Below are 21,636 nucleotides of genomic sequence, written 5' to 3'. Positions count from 1 at the left end.
CCATGCCGCTCCCAGAAGCAGGCAGCACCACATTCCTGCACCCCTGGGGGAGGGGCCGCAGAGGGCTCTGTGTGCTGCCCTCCCTCCCATGAGTACCTCCCCCAAAGCTTCCATTGGCCACGGTTCCCCGTTCCCAGCCAATGGGAGCTGCGGGGGGCGGTGCCTGCAGGCAAAGGCAGGGTGTGGAGCCCTCTGCGCGTGGGCAGGGACATAGTTCTGGCTGCTTCTAGGAGCGGTGCAAGGCCTGTGGTGCCATGGGGCTGGCAATCACGGGGGCCTGATGGGCTGGATTCGGCCTGCAAGCTGTAGTTTGCCCAACCCTGTCCTACAGATTCCAGGAGCCCTTGATTTTCGCTGGCTAAAATCCAAATGCCATGAAGTCAATGGGAGTTTTGCCATTTATTTCAATGGGGGGGTCAGGATTTCACCCATTCACTTCAAAAGGAGTTGAGGGCATTCAGTACTTTCTAGGTGGTGCTTAGCATCTCACAGACCTGGTCCTCATGGGCCTGATTTTGTACCCACTGATGTCAAGGATGAGGGGGGTCTTTTCACTGACTTAAGTGGATGCCTGGATGGGCCACACTGAGATTGTCACACTCAGGGCAGACTGCAAGAAACAGGGCAGACAATCCCCAAAATTGGTGGTTCTATAATTATATTAGCCAGGCCAGTAACAAAATAGCTTGTGTAATGCCACAGTGGTTAACAAGAAGCCAAATACAGTCACCATTAGGCAATCCAGCCCCTGGATCGCATCTAGACAGCCAAGTCTAATATAGAGAGGGGTTACTGAAAACCTGATTCACCTTATGGGAGAGTGGTCCTTTTGGATTGGTTAGGTACTTATCCCCAGGTCAGTAAAGGTCTCAGATCTTACCCACTAATCATACTGGTGCCAATCCTTTAGTAACTAAAGCTAAAGATTTAATAATAAAAGGAAAAAGAAAGCAGAGAGTTACAAAGGGTTAATAGATCAATATACATACAAGTGACTTCCAGTATTCATAGTTTAGGATCATAGCAGTGATGGAATAAACTGCTGGCTTGTAAAAGTCTCTGTGGAATCTTCCCAACAGATCAGAAAGAATCCAAAGGCAGCTTAGATATAAAGTCTGTTTAAGTCTTTCCATGCATTTTCCAGAGTATTCCGAATAATTATTTGGAAGGTCTCCATCTTACAGCTTATACTTTCCCTGTTCAAAGTTTAAGCATACTTGACATGGCAGGATCAGGCCTTCGGCCTGTCTTTTAGGAACCTACCAATTTCATGGCCAAGGAAAATGTGTCAGACTGTGAAATAAGCCCTGCCCCATGAAATCTGATCTCCCCATGCTGCTGGGAGTGTCCCAGCTGGGGATCTCCTAGCTGCTAGTCCGCCAGGCCATGGAGGGACAGGACTTGTCACGTTCCCTTAAAAGCAGCAAAGAGTCCTGTGGCACCTTATGGACTAACAGACGTATTGGAACATGAACTTTCGTGGGTGAATACCCACTTCATCAGGTGCACGTTTCCTTGCACTTCTGCTTTTGGTGGGGAGATCACACCCACCTCCAGAGGCAGTGCAGAAGTGAGGGTGTCCTCTGGAATCATGGCTGAAGCATGAAGGGTCATATCATTGTTTAGCATATCTGGTACGTAAATACCTTGCAATGCCAACTACAAAACTGCCATGCAAATGCCTGTTCTCACTTTCTGGTGACATTGTAAATAAGAAGAGGGCAGCATTCTATCCTGTAAATGTAAACAAACTTCTTTGTCTTAGCGATTGGCTGAACAAGACATAGAACTGAGTGGACTTGTAGGTGCTGAAGTTTTACATTGTTTTGTTTTTGAGTGCAGTTATGTAACAAAAAAAATCTACATTTGTAAGTTGCACTTTCACGATTGCACTACAGTACTTGTATGAGGTGAATTGAAACATTTATTTTATTTATAATTTTTACAGTGCAAATATCTGTAATAAAAATATACACTTTTATTTCAATTACAATACAGAATACAATATATATGAAAATGTAGAAAAACATCCAAAATAAAATTTGTTTGTATTCTATTGTTTAACAGTGCATTAAAACTGCGATTAATCTTGATTAATTTATTTAATCACAGTTAATTTTTTTGAGTTAAACGCGAGTTAACTGCAATTAATGAACAGCCCTAATTATAGCGTAGTTAAACTGAAGACAGTGTGGATAATATTATTTTCCTGCAGTATCCTACATGTTTGGTCTTAAGGTTAACTGGACACAGCTCCATACATAATTAAGGTAATTAAGTAATGAAAGGAAATTAGCATCTACAAGCTAATCCGATTACATTGTTAAACTTCTAACAAGATATAGGTAAACACAGGCCTGGTCTACACTGGAGCGGGGGTCGATCTACATTATGCAACTTCAGCTATGTTCTTTACGTAGCTGAAGTCGACATACTTGGATCTACTTACCATGTTGTCTTCACTGCAGTAAGTCGACGGCTGACACTCTCCTGTTGACTCCACATGCGCCTCTTGCCCTAGTGGAGTACCGAAGTCGACGGGAGAGTGCTCGGAGGTTGATTTATCACATCTAGACTATACACGATAAATCGACCCCCGTTGGATTGGTTGCTGCTCACTGATCCAGCGGGTAATATAGACAAGCCCATAGTCAAATACATTTAGTGTCTACTTTTGATTTCTTTTACTACAAATGAATGAGTTGATGATTACTAGTCTAGTACAGCATTTCTCAAATGTGGCCACCAGGGGCTTTTCTTGCAGCCACAGCCTCTTGGATAGCGATTAGCCGGTGGGGGTGAGGTGCAAAGCAGTGGCCCCTCCCCCAGGGCTATCAGCAGGGGTTTGGCACTGCCCCTCCCTCTGGAGCCACAAACACCAGAGAAACAGGCAGCCAATGTGCAATGAGGCTTGGGCTTCAGCCCTGGGGTGGCAGTAGCAGGCTCTGGTTGTGGGGGTTTGGGCCCTAGCCCTGGACCCTGGCGGCGGGTGCCAGCCCTTGGCTCACCCCAACACACACTACCTCTGGCCTCCACTGCCTCCCCTGCTCCCCATCCATTGCCCTTCGCCCCTGCTGTCTCCTTACCCACCTTGCCACCCATTTGTCCCCTGGCTTGCCAGGGCTGAGTAAGTCTACTGTGAAAATTGATATTTGTATGTTTGTTAATATCACTTTTCCCAGCCTTCCAGCTAGCTGGTAAATCTGCTGTGAAAGTTGATGTACAGTACAAATTGATAACAAATATTACTTTTTGCAGCAGCAGACTTACTAGCTAGCAAGTCTTTTAAAATAGCAAACAAAAAGCAAAATAAACAACAGAGACAAGAATGTGCAAAACACCTAATTTGTGTTTATATTCTGTTTAGGTCCAGTAAAGAACAGAGACAACTGTACATTATTTTTAATTATTGAGTCTGCAAAAAAAGCCTTGCATAAATAATTTACATTGATTTGGACATGTATATATGCATATTTATTTGTTTTTCCTGAAGTTAAGTATTTTAGGAAAAATTGTCAGAACGGCCACCAGCAAGAGTTGGTGGCTGTACTCTGAGGCCACCAAAAAATTTATTGTGAGAACCCTTGGTCTAATACATCTTGAAATTTACATACAAGTAGATTGACTTGATTACAGTTGTAATGCCTTCTGTTAAATTGTTATGGATCATACAATATGGGTCATCATGTTGGTTGGTCTGTCAGTGATACAATGACAGAGTGGGATAATTTAAGATTTTGCATTACAGAAGCATGGCAGGCTGATTTTGTCTGGTGCCTGGCAAGCCAAGGGTTAAAATCTTGTGCCAGGTAGTTAGCAACTAGATTTGTAACCATTCTCCAGGAAACAACCGTTTTCTTATCAAAGGTAATTGGCTACAGTCACTTGATTCCCCTCACAGAAAAGGTAGTAAATTAACAATAGAGAATGAACTATAAAACAACATACTGTGAGCTTGAAGAAGCAGTAGATGAAGAACGTGTTTGACTAAGGGCTTATCTACACTGGCAATGAACAGCACTGCAACTTTCTCATTCAGGGGTGTGAAAAAACACCTCCCTGAGCGCAGCAAGTTGCAGCACTGTAAAGCGCCAGTGTAAATAATGGCTCCCAGTGCTGGGATCTATGCCCCTCACTGAGGTGGTCTTTTTTAGAGTGGTGGGAAAGCTCTCTCCTAGCGCTGTGCCGTGACCACACAAGGTACATTAAAGCGCTGCCACAGCACTGCTTTAGCATTGCCTGTGTAGACTAGCCCTTAATTACAGGTATTGTTACCCTATATTATTTGAGGTCTAGTAAAGGCAAATCTTAGGGAATGGTGATACTACAGAGGCTATACCAGCATAGCTAAATTGCTGCTGTTATACTGGCATTACCTTGTAGTGTAGATGCAGCCAACACCGAGGGAACAGCTTTTTCCCATTGGTGTAGGAACACCACCTCTCCGAACATAGTAGCTACGTTGACAGAAGAAGACATAGCTGTGTCTACACTGGCAGTTAGGTCAGCATAGCTACAGCAGTCAAGGAATGGATTTTACACACCCTTGATCAATGTAGTAATGTTGATGTAATTTTTAAATGTAGACCAGGCCTTATTTGTTTGTTGAATGATGGTGAATAGAAGTTCTAAATTAGGTTATGTCCGTAGTTGAATGTGTGAATTCCCCTTTGTTTTTCCTCTGGAGGTGATTAACAAGTGCACTGACTGGCTTGTTACAAACTGTTAAATTATCCAATAATATTTCACTCCACCTACCTAAAAGCAGTGGCAGCAGGAACAATGTCTGTAGCTGATTGTCAGGAAAGAAAAACGGATCTAGAAACCTCTAATGGTAAGATTGCTTAAAAGAAATAATTTAGACAAAGAGCTACCATAGCTCTATGTTTCCTTCTGGTAAATTATTGATGACCTATTTTGCTGACTACAGAAACAAGTTTAAAATTACACCCATATTAATGTGTGTGTGGGGGCGGGGAATTGGGAGGAATGAGAATAGATCACAGAGGCTTCCTGAGTATTCTACAGTACTGCTGAACATTCCTCACCAAATTACTTGTCTCCCTTGAAAACTTGAGATTATCCTAGCAAATTGTTGCTGACACTGTATCCTGTTGCACCTGAATGCTGCAGTGAACAGTGTGAAACCTGCATGCAGGTTTCAATCATTTGTTGAATTCAACCCCCCATTAATTAACCATAGCCTCAAAACCATGGTAAATCATATCAGTGTGCTAAAAAAGGATTTTTGCAGTGAGTTTCAGCAAGTGCTGCTCTAGGAGTCACTTCTGCTCCCAAAACAACAGATATATTACCATTAAAATACACAGAGAAATACAGGGCTGGTGAAGTAACATCTTTATTGGACCAATTTCTGTTGGTGAGAGAGTGAGCTTTCAAGCTTACACAGAGCTTGACTCTCTCACCAACAGAAGTTGGTCCAATGAAAAAATGTTACTTCACTCACTTCATCTCAGTAGTATTCTGGGACCAACAAGGCTACAATGACACTGTATTAAAATAAGAATTGGATTAGGCTCAAATCCAGCAAAGCATTCAAGCATGTGCTTAACTTTAAACAACAGAGTGATCCCCTTGACTTCACATAACACATGAGTGATGAGGCGGAGGAGGAAGTAGCAGTTGTTCTGGCACAACCTACCAAAGGTAGCAAGCTCCCCATCCTTAACTCCTCCAAGTAGGGAAGAGCACTACAAAACCTTAAGAAACCTCTAACAGACACTGCTAATCCACCCCGGCAAATCCTTCCCTATAAAATCCCAACACCCTCTACACACCTCACCTACACACACTACTCTACTATGGCAAGGGTAGGGGATAGCCACGGCGCATGCCCCTTGATTCTGAAGCTTAGTGACTACAAGCCCCAGAATTCCGTCTGGATTTTGCCCGTTCCTCTGTAATACTCCCAGAAAGCTATGGACGATACCAACTGCGGATAGTAGAGACATCAATGCTGTTGCACGCTTTCACTTTACAGGATGCGAGAGAAGGTGGTGAGAGCTCCTGTCTTTTTCTGCACAGTTGGTCTCCGGATGAATCGCTTCGGTGCCTGTTTAAGAAGATTTGTGTTTGTTTTCCCTCCCCCTTCCGTCCTAAGAGCGTAGAACAGTCCCCTCAACAGGAGCGCACTGGAGGAGACGAAGGAGGCAATTGATAGGGGGATTGGGTGGGTGGTCTCTTCCTGCTCTCTCCGGAAGTAGTGGTGTGTCCCTCCCGCCCCATTGCTGTGGCGTGCAGGCTGTTCCCGTCTCCTCCCCTCACCAGACTAGTTTCTCCTCATCTTGCTTCCCTCCCTTTGCTCCGAGAAGTGGTTTGTCCCTGCCTCCAGGTATGGGCCCTTGGCTCGGCCCGTCACGGGCGGGGCTGACTCTGAGGCGCTCGGTAGCGGCTGGCCAGAGGCGGCACTGAAGCCTATGCCGTGCGCTGTTTGTGCCACTACGGGGGCCGCTCTCGGAGTCGTTCGTTTCCTCCCTTACGGCTCCTCTGGCGCCTCGCGGGGCCGGGGAGATGCCGACTCAGCGGGACAGTAGCGACGGCAGCACCAGCGCCACCACCATCATGTCCCACCCGACGCTGGGCGGGAGCAGCCTCGGCGGGGATAGCGCCCACCAGGTCCGGGTGAAAGCCTACTACAAAGGGTGAGTGACACGGCCTGGGCGGGGTGCCTGGCGGAACGGAGCTGGGGGGTGCCCGGGTGAGGTGTCGGGGGTGGGGAGCTCGGTGGCTGGGGGGAGCCCGGGTGGGGTGCGGGGGGGGGGGAAACCCGGGTGAGGTGTCGGGGGTGGGGAGCCCGGGTGAGGTGTCGGGGGTGGGGAGCTCGGTGGCTGGGGGGAGCCCGGGTGAGGTGTCGGGGGTGGGGAGCTGGGTGGCTGGGGGGTGCCCGGGTGAGGTGTCGGGGGTGGGGAGCTCGTTGGCTAGGGGGTTCCCGGGTGGGGTGCGGGGGAGGGAGCCCGGGTGAGGTGTCGGGGGTGGGGAGCTGGGTGGCTGGGGGGAGCCCGGGTGAGGTGTCGGGGGTGGGGTGCCCGGGTGAGGTGTCGGGGGTGGGGAGCTCGTTGGCTAGGGGGTTCCCGGGTGGGGTGCGGGGGAGGGAGCCCGGGTGAGGTGTCGGGGGTGGGGAGCTGAGTGGCTGGGGGGTGCCCGGGTGAGGTGTCGGGGGTGGGGAGCTCGTTGGCTAGGGGGTTCCCGGGGGAGGGAGCCCGGGTGAGGTGTCGGGGGTGGGGAGCTGGGGGGTGCCCGGGTGAGATGTTGGGGATGGGAAGCCCGGGGTGGGAGTGGAGTCTGGGGGGCAGGGGCTTGATTGCGATAGGGCGGTGCCGGGGCGGTTGAGGGGGAGGTCCTGGGAGAGAAGCAGCCTGAGAGGGGATGGTGGGGGGCGGGGAGCTGAGGGGCAGCAGCAGTAGGTGATATTTGTAGGGCCTTGGAGTGGTGGCTACCGGCACTGAATGGGCAGGTAATGGAATAAGGCCTCAGGGGAGAGGGTGTCTGGAGGGGATGAGCCTACAGAAGGGAGTATCAGCAGTGTCTGAAGAAGCTTGGAGTGAGGGGAAATTTGGGTTGTCAGCAGTTGCCTGCAGTGATTATGGTGGGATTCCAGAGTTGCATTAGAATGGAAAATCAGAGGATACAGGAAGGAGTATCTGCTGAAACTGAAGGGGATCTAAGGGAGATGGGGCTGTGTGGGGGGCACCTGTGTTAGGAGAAAACTGTGTTCACGCTGACTAGATAATGTGGACTTTTGGGCTGGCTGGCTTTTTGAGTCAGTGCTGTGAAAATATTCACATTTCACCCCCCTAACAGTTGGTGAAATTATGTGAATGCCTCATTTTTTGGAATGTTGCTCTTGACTGGGAAGGAGGGGAGTGTGAATTCTGCCCATACTGTTCCTTGTAACAATGTTCGAGGTGGTTTTCGATGCTAAATTTATGTCCCTTAGCTTATGCAATACATCTATAGACAGTGTTAAACTGTGCTGCAGCACTGGCAGTTGTGTATTTCTTTTAATCATCCATAAACCGCCAAAACTTGCCAACTGCAGTATTTTTCAGAAATAGTTCTCAAGCACTCTTCTGAACACAGTTGTAACCAACAGGGATTGTGCTCCAGGGAACATCTTGGGGGTGGTGGTGTCAGGTTTCATGAAGCTGTTTGTGGGAAGAGGCAGTCAGGGGAGAAGTGAAGAGATGAACCCATGCTGGCTCCAGATTCTCAGCTCTGCTCATTGCAGTTGCATTACTTACAAATATGAATTTACTTGTGATAACCTTTCCCTTTTGCCTCTTCCCTCCCAAATACTCTAATCCATTTTACAACAGCTGACAACTGTTCAGAATGAGCACAGTCTGCTTGATTTACTTACAGTAGTTTTGGAAAGATTTGAATAATTTATTTTATGTACTAAGGTAGTAGTATAGGTCCCAACAGAGATTGTGACCCTATTGTGCTAAACAGTGAACAGACATGTGCCCCACAGAAATTACAATCCAAATAGACAAAACATAGGTGAAAGTTCATTTCAGATAAAGGTACACATGGAAAGACCATCACATTTCTTGACAGACAGCTGGATGAAGGTATAGCAGCAATTTTGTTAAATTTGTAGTGATTTCCATCCAAGAATAGTGAATATTTAAGGCATGTCTGCAGTTTCATAATTTTAAAGGAAAGTTTAAAAAGTCATGTGTAGACTGAGAACCATAAACCTTTTCTGCATTTGTTAGTTATCACTCAATTTCATTCCTGACCTAATATGTAAAGGAGTCTGTTTCTGGGCTTCTCTTGACCAAGGTCAGTATGTATTATGCCAGTTGGTGTGATTATTTGAATTGGCATCACTAACAATGAAATTCTTCTTTTTTTAAAGTTGTGTTTATTGACTTCTCACCTGAGTGGTGTTAATACAGTCAGTAGTTCATTACTAAAACTGGAACTAAAATGACTCACACAGGAAGTTGGTTATAAACAAGCTATCTGACCAGAATGCCTTAGTCATGATTTGTATTAAGGTCTTAAATTCTGACAGGGTTCTTTCATCATGGGATCCCCTATTTTGATTTCCCCTTCCCCACAGCCAAAATACTTTTGGCTAACCTGGCAGACTTTTCACCTCGCGCCATTAAGAAACTGTTGTTAACATGCAAGATATTACCTACTCCTACTCCAGGCCTCTGCAGGCTTCGGAGCTGAGGACCTGAAACTCTGAACTCCTGTGTGGCAGCATAGCTTTCTTCAGCAGTGACAGTAACTCAAGAGAAAACAGATCTTTTACTCAAATGCTCACTCACTAGAGTGGTCATTGCAGTTAGAACATAAAATAAATTCTTAAGAGTGGGAGGTGGCAAAAGATAAAACTGTTACTCATAGGACTATGTGGCTATGTTAGGCACCTTAGCCATTTTCTTATTTATTTACTAGTAAATTTTTTTACATAGCACTTGCACAGTGACATTCATAAGGAATTCAGCAACAACAAATTAGAAGAGCCAGCACCCATCAGTATAAGCATGTGAGCTCTCATGTACATTTTCACCACTTTGTGTTTGGAAGTTTCTTGTGATGGGCCCATACTTTAGTACTTGACCTAATCTATGATAGCAGTTATCAGTGCTGTACAATAATAAAACTATATGATCTCAGTACTGTAGAAGTAGATGAATAAATTATTAGTGGCATGGTTTAGAAGAGCTAGAAAGAGGTAATGCAGTAATTATGCTATTGTATGCAATGATAAAGGCAAGTCCTGAGAAGGAACCATTATCCATCCAGCTTAAGATGAGACGGCAGGAAGTGCTCAGTAGTGCTTACCTTTAATGACTGGCGTAGATGGAGTGTCAGAAAATTCTTTGCCTATTTTTCAAGAGCATAAACTCTAATTTAAACTAGGCTTCGAGCACAGTTAGATGACAGGGTAAAGATACTTTGGCCCCTCTCAACTGTATAGCTTATACCAATGATGAAAAGTTAGATTCCCAGGAAAATTGGTAGTCAGTTTTTAATAGATCATGAAGATCTCTAAGTGAATGCATAGTAAAATAAAACTGAATTCTTGTTCTAGTATGAAGATTAATTCATCTTTAAATATTGGGGATATTGGAGGGCCACAGAGCATAAGTAGTCTTGTCCCAAGAACAAGCAAGAAAATATTTGTATCATGAGCTTCTTGGTATGTGTTAACAACTTGCCTTTTCTTTTTTACATTAATATAGCAGCACTGAGTAGGAAAGGGAAATAACTGTTTAATATATAACCAGGGAGCCAAAACATAACTCAGCAGACACTTGAAATTGATTTATGTATCTTTATTTTAGAATTATTTTCTGGATTTTTAGTGGTATTGGGCAAATTGTAGTACAAGTTAGTAGCCCAGAAAGTTTTTCTCCATTATCTTGACCAAACTTCTTATGGTCTTTTGTGGAGGAATATCTTAAGAGGAGTAAACCTTTTACGCTTTCTTATCATAAATATCTGTCTGTGCTGTAAATACTCCACTGTAAAAATTAATCTAGGTAGGAGGATGACTGGGTTTTCAGGCATGGTTAGCAATTAAATCTCACTGTGCAGGAGTGGGTGATCTCCAGACCTGAAAGTGTCCATTATGAGAAGAGTCACTTTAAATCATGCTCTAAAAGAGTTCTGATTTAGTACTTGATGAGAATATTGAAATAGCACGCTCATTCTGGGAGTCAAATATTGTGTGACTTTCTGAGTGATGTAATTAGACCTCATCAAAAGCATAAATGTTTGACGTGGGAGCATGATAAATGTGTGGAGGAGTTTTTTCCAAAGCATCTAGATGTAAGATTCTGAAGAATTTAGTCTCTCTTCCCACTGTGCATAGTAGTTAATCTTAGGCTTCTATGGGAGACCAGTGGTATAATAAACAGTGGGATAAATGTATCGATTATATACATCCTTTGATTTAAAAAAATTAAAAAATTAACTGATAACATTGATTTTTTTTTAACTAATGCTTTTTTTGTGTTTATATACATCCTTTGATTACACACACAGTGACCTTTTAAGGATAATGAAGAAAAGCCACTTGATCTCGATTGTAAAGTGGGAGGGTAGCGACAAGGTGTACAGCATGCCTTTTTAGATACTATAACAAATTAGTCTGTTTTGAGTCTTTACTGCACTGAACTGCAGGAAAAACAATGGTGATAAACACAATTTTGCTGTAGCTCATGATTTACTAACTATTGGAGAGGTTAATCATGTGAAATGTTGCTTTAATTTTTTCTTCCACGGGTGGAGCAGGTCTTTTATTTACTGAAGGAGGATCCTATTATCTTAAATGTTTACAAAGAGCTTTTGAATATTTGTTTTAAATGCAAGGTATTCAGGCTAGGGTTGCTCTCTGACTCTCTCCATACAGGTCCCTGTAAAATGAGGCCTTGATTTGGGCTTATGGATACTACTGAAATTAAAATAATCTCTGAAAAACAGAGTTTTTATAGTGGAGGTGTTTGCACCACCATTAAGGGTTAGTAAATAATAGAAATATAGGCCTCGAAACTTGAGAAGTCAAGTCCAGCCCCCTAAGCCATGGCAGGATCAAGTAAACCTAGACCAGTGGTCACCAACCAGTCGATTGTGATCTCCGGTGGTGTAGCAGGGCTGCTGCTAAGGCAGGCTTGCTGCCTGCCTGCCCCAGCCTCATGCTGCTCCCGGAAGCAGCCACTGTAGCCCTGGGTTCGGGAGGCAGGGGTTTCCCTCTGCACGCTGCTCCTGTCTGTAAGCACTCCCTTCTATCCCCCAGCTTCCATTGGCCACAACTCCCCGTTCCTAGCCAATGGGAGCTGCGTGGGCAATGCTTGCAGAGAGGGGCAGCATGTGGAGCTGCGTGCCCCCTCCCCAGGGGTGGCAGGGGTGTATTGGCCTCTTCCGGGAGCGACATGGGGCTGGGGTAGGCAGGGAGCCTGCCTTAGTAGCAGCCATGTTGGGCTGCCAGCTTGGAGCTGCCAGAGGTAAGTGCTGCCTGGCAGGAGGCTGCACCTCAGGCCTGAGTCCACTCCTGTACCCCAAGTCCCCTCCTGCACTCCAAGCCCTACCCTTGAACCCCCTTCCAGAGGCAGCACCCTGTACCCCCTTCTGCACCCCAACACTCTGCCCCAACCCAGAGCCCCCTCCTGCATCTGAGCCCCCTCCCAGAGCTTGCATCCCTCACTCCCTCTTGTGCCCGAACTCCCTGGTCCAGGTTCAGCCCAGAAGCCCCTTCCACACTGCAAACCCTTCCCGAACACCCTACCCCAGCTCAGTGGAAGTGAGTGAGGGTGAAGGACAGCAAGCGATGGAGAGAGTGGAGGATGGAGTGAGTCGGGAAGGGGCAGGGTAGATCCTGTGTTGCCCTTAAATTCAAAAAGTGATCTTGGATGTAAAAAGGTTGGAGACAACTGACTTAGACCATCCCTGACAGGTGTTTGTCCAACTGTTTTTAAAAGCTTCCAATGATGGGAACTCCACAATCTACCTTGGAAGCCTATTCCAGAGCTTAACTTTATAGTTAGAAAGTTTTTCCTAATAGCCAACCTAAATCTCCCTTGCTGAAGATTAAATCCATTATTTTCTTGTCCTATCTTGAGTGGACAAGAGGAACAACTGATCATGGTCCTCTTTATAATAATCCTAAACATATTGGAAGCTCCCTTCTCAGTCGTCTTTTCTCAAGACAAAACATGCCCAGTTTTTTAACCTTTCCTCATAGTCAGGTCTTCTAAACTTTTTATCATTAATTTGTATACATTTTTCCTAAGTTGTGGTACCCAAAATTGGATACAGTATTCCATCTGAGGCCTCAGCAGTGCTGAGTGGCGGGGGGTGGGGGGCGCAGTTATCTCCCGTATCTTACATACAGTACTCCTGTTAATGCACTCAAATTAACCTTTTCAACTGCATTACACTGATGACTTATATTCAGTTCATGGTCCACTATAACTCCCAGATCCTTTTCAGCAGTGCTACTGCCTACACAGTTATTCCCCACATTGTAGTTGTGCATTTGATTTTTCCTTCCTAACTACTTTGCCCTTGTCTTTATTGAATTTCATTTTGTTCAGTTCAGAGCAATTCTCCAATTTGTCAAGGTCATTTTGATTTTTAAACCTGTACTCCAAGGTGCTTGCAATCCCTCCCAGCTCATTCTCATCAGTAGATATTATAAGCATATTCTCTATTTCATTATGCAAGAATTTAATGAAAGTATTGAATCATTGAACTGAATATCTAATACCGGGATCGGCAACCTTTGGCACATGGCCCGCCAGGGTAAGCACAGCCCATGCCACTGCCTGCCTCCCCCATTGGCCTGGAGCAGCAAACGTGGCCAGTGGGAGCTGAGATCGGCCAAACCTGCGGACGCAGGCAGGTAATCAAACCAGCCCGGCCTGCCAGGGTGCTTTACTCTGGCAGCCCACGTGCCAAAGGTTGCCTATCCCTGAATAATACATATAGTTTTGTTTACTTGGAGCATCTGCAGGCATGGAGCCCCTGAGCTCCCTGTGGCCGTGGTTTGCTGTTCCCAGCCAATGAGAGCTGTGGGAAGTGGCTGGAAACAGCAAACTGTGGCCACAAGGAGCTCAGGGGCTCCATGCCCGCAGACGCGCCAAGTAAACAAAAAGTCCAGATCTGCCAATGGCTTACCCTGACGGGCCAGGACCCACAGTTTTCCACCCCCTGAAATATAGGGCTGGCGTATGAAAGGGTTATACAGTTTTTGCTGTTTTTACCTATCCATTTTGGGGTGGGGGGGGTTGGCTTATAAACGAACGGGCTAATGAGCGAGTATATACGATACTCTTTGATATGGTTGTTGAACCATTTGTGCACTCATTTTATAGCAGTGGTTCTCAAACTTTTGTACTAGTGACCCATTTCACATAGCAAGCCTCAGAATGCGACCCCCATCCCTTATAAATTAAAAACACTTGAAAAAATATATTTAACATCATTATAAATGCTGGAGGCAAAGCAGGGTTTGGGGTGGAGGCTGACAGCTCACGACCTCCCATGTAATGACCTCATCACCCCCTGAGGGGTCCCGACCCCCAGATTTGAGAACGCCTGCCTTATAGTAATTTCATCTAGGTCACATTTCCCTTGTTTGCATATAAGAATGTCATGCAGAACTGTTTCAAAAGACTTAAATCAAGGTATATCATGTCTACTGCTTCCTCCTAGCCATTAGGTCAGGAATCCTATCAAAGAACGAAATTAAATTGGTTTGGCATGATTTGTTCTTGACAGATCAATGCTGACTACTCCTTATAACCTGGTTATAAGGTGCTTACCAACTGATTGTTTAATAATTTGCTCAGTATCTTTCTAGATATTGAAGTTAGGCTAACTGGTCTATAATTTCCTGGGTCCTCCTTGTCCCCCTTTTTAAAGATAGATACTATGTTTACCCATCTCCAGTCTCCTGGGACCTCTCCCATTCTCCAGGAGTTCTCAAAGATAATTGTTAATGGCTCAGAAATTGCTTCTGCTAGTTCCTTAAGTACACTCAAGACAAATTTTTTTGGTGGCCTCAGAGTGTGGCCACCAACTTTTGCTGATGGCCGCTCTCACTTTTCTCTAACATACTTGTTTAACTTAAGGAAAAAAATAAATATGCACATATACACGTCCAAATCACTAACTTATTTATTGCTAGCTAATAATCCTGTTGTGAAAAGTGATATTAACAAACATGCAAGTATCACTTTTCACAGCAGACTTACTCAGCAAGCCTGGGGACAAATTAAGCTCTGGGTGGGGGAGGATGGCTGAGGGAGGCAGCAGGGGGCTGCAGCCTGGAGCCCCGTGGACAGAGCCCAAAGCTGCACAGCCAGGTGCCCAGGTCTGGAGCCCGAAGCCCTGTGGCCAGAGCCTGTCCCCCTGCAACCTCAGGACTGAAGTTCAAACCGCTCCTGGGAAGTTGGGGAACTCACCAGGCTGCCTGCTTCTCCAATGTTGTGTCCCAGGTGTCTTGGGAAGGGGACCCCTGCTGGCAGCCCCAGCAACCAGCACCAAGGTGGTGCATCTAGGAAAGAGGTTCTCAAACTGGTGGTCGGGACCCTTCAGGGGGTGGTGAGGTTATTACATGGGGGAGTCGTGAGCTGTCAGCCTCCACCTCAAACCCTGCTTTGCCTCCAGCATTTACAATGGTGTTAAATTAAAAACTCTTTAATATATTTATAAGGGGAAGTCACACTCTGAGGCTTACTATGTGAGAAGGGTCACCAGTACAAAAGTTTGAGAACCACTTATATAGGAGCACTAGGCAGGGGAAGGGGCTCCTGCTTTACTCCCCTGCAACAGTTCAGGAGGCTGTGGTGGCAAGAAGAGCCACTGGTGGCTGCATGTAGCCACAGTGGTAGCATTTGAGGAACACTTCCTTAGGATGAATTTCATCAGGCTCTGCATATCTAAATATTCTTTAACCTGTTCTTTCCCTATCTTCACTTGCATTCCTTCCCCCTTGTTAGCATATGTGAGAGGTGCTGCCTGTACTGGGGGGCATAAGTTAAAGAGGAGGACAAGTGACCACCCCATATGTCTCCTCCCTGCCCTGCCCCCAGCCTGGGGCACTGTGCTCTCCCTGCCGCCTCCTGTCACACATTACCTGCTGGGGAGTAAGGAGGGCCTCTGTCCTCCCGCGGCATTGGCTTCCCCATCCCCACCACTTGTATTCAGTTGCAGGATGGAGCTGTTCCTGGTCACTGCTCTGTACAGCGTAGCCAGCTGCCTGGTTAAAGCCTTCCTGGGGAGGGGTGTCAACAGCAGCCTACTGCCTGGGCTCACTCGGCTTTCAGGGACAGGGGCTGTGTGTGCCAGGAAGGAGAGGGGAAGGGCTCTGGCTGGCTTGGCCACTGCCCTCAGAACTTGAGCCTAGGCAGTGGTGCGGGTGCGGCAGCCTGCCACAGCTGCAGCCAGGTGCTGTCCCAGGTGGCTGGAAGAGGCTGTGGCCTGGCCCCACCCCTTCTGGGATGGCTGCTGGGGGGGTGAGGGGAGATTTGATCCTGCATTCCCTCCTGCCCCATGTATCACCTCCCTTTGTGAGTATTAGTTGTGTTCAGTATCTGGTCATCGTTGACCTTTTTAGTGAAGACTGAAGCAAAATAGGCATTAAGCACCTCAGCTTTCTTGATATCATCAGTAATTAGCTTTCCTTCCCCAATAAGTCAAGGACTTTTCCTTTCTTTCTCTTGCTCCTAATATATTTAAAGAACCTCTGCTTTTTGTGTCACTCATTTTGTGGCTTTGCCTTTCTGATTTTATCCCTACATACTTTTGCTGTTCTTTTGTACACCTCATCAATTTTACCATGTCTCCACTTTTTGTAGGATTCTTTTTTGATTTTTCAGGTCTTTAAAGAGCTCCTAACGCAGCCTGCTTTAATCAGGTCTTTATTTACAGGTTTCATGTTCAATAGCACCACAATTCTGTAGGAAAATGTTCCCATTTCTAAAGCACCTAGCCTATAAGTCCTGCCTGTAAACTATTTTGAAAAAATACTCTCAACATTTACCTTGTTGAACAAGATAGCTGAAGGAGTTAATCATTAAAATAGCGACAAAGAGTCCTGTGGCACCTTATAGACTAACAGAAGTATTGGAGCATAAGCTTTCATGGGTTAATACGCATTGCATCTGACAAAGTGGGTATTCCCCCACAAAAGCTTATGCTCCAATACTTCCATTAGTCTATAAAGTGCCATAGGACTCTTTGTTGCTTTTGACAGATCCAATCATCAAAATGTTCAGTATCTTTTAACAGATCCAATCATCAAAATGTTCAGTATATCTTAAATTTGTGGACATCTTGTCAGAATACTTTTCTCTGTTTAATGTAAACTGCAGTTACGCTAATCTGAGTTTTTTGGATTCTTAACCTCTAATTTTGAGCTGCCTCATGCACTCTTTCAAATGGAGTGTCTCATCTTTGCTTCTAAATAATCCCTTTCCATTTCCTGCTTTTCCTGTTGCTATTGATGGCTCTAATATCTCAGGTTCAGCATCTCATCTAAACTTCTTTGCATTTCACTCTCAAACATCCAGTTGCTCAGCGACTCTTGTCACTGCTTTAATATTAGCAAAGAGAGAGTAGGTTTTGAAATCTCCACAACTTAAATCCTTAGTCAACTGTAAATCAATTAAATGCCATCAAACTTTGTTAACACAGAACTAATGAAGTGCTCAGTGGTGCCCCTTGCCCTTCCAGAATGCACAGAGCTGCTCAAGTGTAAACCAGGAAAGGCAGAGTTGAAGCATACGCAACCCCTGCAACGCAACTTTAACGCTGCCCTTTAGAGTTGACAATAGCTTTAGAAGTGGTTAAGTGAGGTTGGTGCTATAAGTAGTAGACATGAAGCACTGTGACAAGGTATCATTGTTTATATTACGTTCCAGATTAAAATTGCAGCACTTATTTGCTTGCACTCTTGCAGCATTCACTCTTGGGTGTAACTGTCATAAATTGTGGCAGGATTAGTTAGAGCAGGTTGGAAGATTCCTCACTGTGAAGAGGAGAGGTGCACCTGTTACTTTAGGACTTAACTATGCCTCACTTTAGCAGTGAGTTCTGTAGTTTGTGGTTCACAGCAATTGTCTTGTCATGGAGAGTGTCAGCAGTGTGGTGGCATTACATGGTCCCTTTCCACCATCCTTATCCCACCTCCACAAGTGGGGGAGTTCTGGGTTCTTTCCTCTCATTGGGTAACAGCAGAAGGAAGGGGACTCCTTGAACCTCCTTCCTTGGCCTGGTGGGCAGTTGAGGGAAAAGCTGCCACAGATGAAGGGTATTTGTGGGTGAGAGGCGTGGTTCCACAGACGTGCCACTTCCCTGGTCAGCCCCCCCCCATGTGTCCTTGAATGGGAAGTTGCCCAACTTTTCCCGTTTATAGTTCTTCACTTTTGAGCTCCTAGAAAGCAAAGATCCCTTTTGAGAGCAGTCCCTCATTTATCATGGGAAAATCTATGTTTTTGGAAACCCAAAGCTCTAGTAATCAAGCTGGGTTTTGAAAAAAAAAAGTGTCTGAATGATCCCTTACATGTAGAATCATTGTTTAGGGCTGTGCTTGCCCCTCTATAGCAGTGCCAGAGCACAGCCCTAGGGGGCATAGGGTTGGAGTCCCCGGCCTGCCCTGGTCCAACACCACCTCACGCACGTTTCTTCCTCACTGCTGTAACCCCTACCACAGCCTCTGCACCAAAAAAGCAGAAAGATGTGAATTTTACACAGCCCTCCTAACATGAGCTGCTTATATCCGAAACCCCTCAACCAAATGACCCAGTGACTTGCTTTCCTTTGGTCACACTCAGTTGCATTGTTCAGGGAAGTGTTTAAGGACCAGGATTATGTTACTTCAATCAATTTCCTTGATAGGGCTTCTAAAATAAAATCTGTCTGCTTGGGGATTTTAGAGTTCCTTAAAATATTGTACTTAAACCAGAAAACTTGGTCTTGGGGCCAAACTTCCAAAAGGAATCCTGGAAGAATGCAGGCAGGAAAGCTGACAACACGCTTTCTCTGAAAAATGCCTAGGATAGAACTCAAAAGGACAGAACATGGATGGATGGTAGTTGAGGTTCAGTGACCACAGCATGTCACCTTGAGCCCCAGCTTCTGTGATAAGGCTGTCTGCAAATCTGCTGGTTTTCATAAAGCCTACTGTTGCTGCATATGCTTGTTTCATTTCATTTGGTTCATCAGTTTAGGTCCTGACCTGAATTTCTAAACGTAACCCTTTAAATATTATTTGATGATAATGAAAAGTTTAGTGGGTGCTGTGCAGAGAAATCCCGCTGCCTACCAGATAGACAAAAAGCTACTGGAGGAGGTTCCACAGCTATATCAAGTTGTTTCCATACTTTTTTTCTTCTCTGACCTTGCTCCTGAGATCAGTTGCAGTGTGTATTCCTTTCCTCACCCAGGAACTCAAATATGGCTCAGCACTGAACATTGTGAGAGACAGTCCTACCAAGCTAATGAAAAGTAGTGTTGATATGGCCTGCACTTTCAGAGATGACTGCAAAGGAATCATGATTATGCTCATGTGCGATAAACCCCATTCACTTGATGTTATCGATAGATATTGATTAACTTTACAAGAGATTTTACATGAGCTGACATTGCCTTCTGGTGACAGTACTTTTACTCTCTGAACCCACACACTATCGCTCTCATATCCAGTTGCAACCTATAGGAAAGAGCCTGGACTTCACACTCTCCATGGAGTATGTCGGCATCCTGTGGCTAGTTCCTAGCATATAGAAATTTGATAGCAGCAAGTTGCTCATCCGTTTTGTCTGAGCCTATGTTGCAAACTTCTGTAGAATTGGGATTGGCTGATTGAGGTGATGCCTTGAAATTCCATCACAGCTTCAGCTTCTCACTCAAGCCTCTCTTGCTCCCCTGGTGCTTGTACTCTTTGCTCAAAAACACGAATCTGCCTCAGAATTTTGTCTTTTGGATGTTGATTTTTTGAGGACTGAGCTCAAGTGACAGTTCTACTAACTCTTGTAGAGTGTCAGAAAATATGCCCAGGTTGAGTACAAATTATGTAGATGTCAGGTGTTTCTGGGGTCCTTTAAGCATGTTTTTCTTTTTTTTTTGTGTGGTGTGTTTTTCTCCTCTTTACTTTGTGCTTCTGCTGACTGCTCTAAGTGAAGAAAGAGACTAATTCTTCCAGACCACTTTCACTGCACGGCTGCTTGATGCAACCCATCATGTTCCCAGAACGGGCTCAGTTTTCAAGACTTCTACATGCAAAGTTGCTGCACATTCTTGAAGTTCCTTTGCCTGTTTAGGGGAGGCATGGTACAGAGTACAGTTTGTCCATAAACACTTTAAAGTGGTTGACTCCATGAATATCCTGCATGGCGATGTAAACAGAGTTCCAATCACTGGGCAGAGCAATGCAAGACAATTTGGGAAAATGCAGCTGTATCAGAGTAGCCACTGTGTTTTTCTGACCTAGCATGGCTGCAGCTCCATCACAAGCAAGAGCCACTAAGTGCTCCTTTAGGTAAGCCTCTGTGAATCCCACTGCATCCAATTTTTGTAGCAAGATTCTGGCAATGATAGGGGCATCAGTGGCTCAAAGTTCAATTAGGTCAACAAAACATGTTCATAGGCTGCTCCATCTCCTCTGTTGCAAATCATATGTAGAGGCTAAGAGTGGAAGCCTGGCCCAAAGTGAATGACTCATCAATCATTACTGTGATTTTTCACTTACAAGATATTTTTAAATATTTTTTCTTCGTTTTCTCCACAATGTGCTGGTGCAGGTGACATTTGAATAGAGAATGTGCCCCATATTTAGTCTATAACTTCTGCAGATCAATTTGTTTTAAAATTAGAGGAGGGACAATTTTGTTTCACCAGTTTATACACAGTATGGAGTACTTTGCACATTGGTTCAGTATGTTGTGACTGCCCTTGCACTTGACATGCTATCAATTTATCTTTCTCTGCCTCACTCTGAATCCTGTCTGTGGCTTTGTGACTGAGACTTTGAGGCAAAAGATATATGAGCACAGAGACCTCATTTGTTTTAATTTGCTGTCCCCATAGCTTGAAATATAAGAATTAGCCCAATCTTCAAGCCATGATCTCTGCTCATAGCTCTGAGGAACTGTACTTTTGTACAGATACTGCCACCCAGTTAACCTTTTTTCTAACATTTACTCATGGGTTTACCCCTTCCCCCCCATCTTTCTCTTGGTTGTCTGACCAACACAGCGGTATGTCACTCCCGCCTCATTCCTGTTCGTCATAGTGTTGTTCTTGCTCATGAGAGATGCTCTGCGCTGCTTCTTCATCCTGATGAACAACAGTGCCACTGACTTCTCCACTCCTCCTCCTTATCAGACCATTTCCTCTTACTTCTTCGACTTCTCACTTTAAGTCATCCTGATTAACGTTGTTTCATTGTTACATTGCTGATCAATTAGGGAACATGCTCATTTTAAAGCTGTGCAATGCTCCACTCTTACGTTGTTTGGCTGCCTGCTCTCTCCACAGCTGGCAGCCTCCCTGCGCCTCACCTCCCCACAGCGCTGCCTGCCTGCAGACCCCATGGATCAGTACCTTCCTCCCCTCCCCCCCCCACCCGCAGCAATCAGCTGGTTTGTTTTGTTTTGGGGGTAGGGTGGAGGAGTAAGGACTCAGCGCACATGCTTCCCTGCCTCCCCAACACCGCAAGCCAGCTGATTGCCAGGCAGGAAGGGGAGGGGAGGAGTGAGGACTTAGCATGCAGGCTACCCCTACCTCCTCTGCCTCCTGCTGGTGACAGTCAACTGGCTCGCTATGTTTAGAAGGGTGGGGAGGGTGGGGGAGGAGCGAGGATGCAGCATGGAAAGTAAAGGGGGAGGAGGTGGCAGGGGAGAAGAGGCAGGTCAAGGATGGGGGTTTGAAGTTGAGCGTGTCCCCTCCCCCCTGCCCCTGGTGCTTGCAGAGTAGGGGAAGCTGCTGCTGCTGTGCAATGTGCTTCTCCTAGCCTACAGCCTTCAGCCTCCTTGCCTGCCTCATCTCCAGTGCAAGTGGGCTGTGCCTGTGTAGGGTAAGGCAGGGGCACCTCCCAAGTATAGTACCGTACTGTATGTACAGTATGTTTGTAAACACACAGTATGT

The 21,636-nt window shown here is 45.5% G+C and overlaps 1 protein-coding gene across 1 annotated transcript in view; it reads left to right on the top strand.

Annotated features, from left to right (window-relative positions):
• Positions 1 to 5,907: 5,907 nt before the first annotated feature.
• The window catches only part of PRKCI (protein kinase C iota), a 54,410-nt gene continuing 38,681 nt past the window's right edge, over positions 5,908 to 21,636 (top strand). The window contains exon 1 of the mRNA XM_030574946.1: positions 5,908 to 6,662. Coding sequence (XP_030430806.1) covers positions 6,532 to 6,662 — 131 coding nt within the window. The 5' untranslated portion in view covers positions 5,908 to 6,531. The remainder of the gene's footprint in view (positions 6,663 to 21,636) is intronic.

The sequence above is a fragment of the Gopherus evgoodei genome, chromosome 9, assembly GCF_007399415.2.
Source record: "Gopherus evgoodei ecotype Sinaloan lineage chromosome 9, rGopEvg1_v1.p, whole genome shotgun sequence".
Classification (NCBI taxonomy): domain Eukaryota; kingdom Metazoa; phylum Chordata; order Testudines; family Testudinidae; genus Gopherus; species Gopherus evgoodei.
The sequence above is the reverse complement of the archived record's forward strand: the minus strand, read 5'-3'. Positions and strand labels throughout refer to the sequence as shown.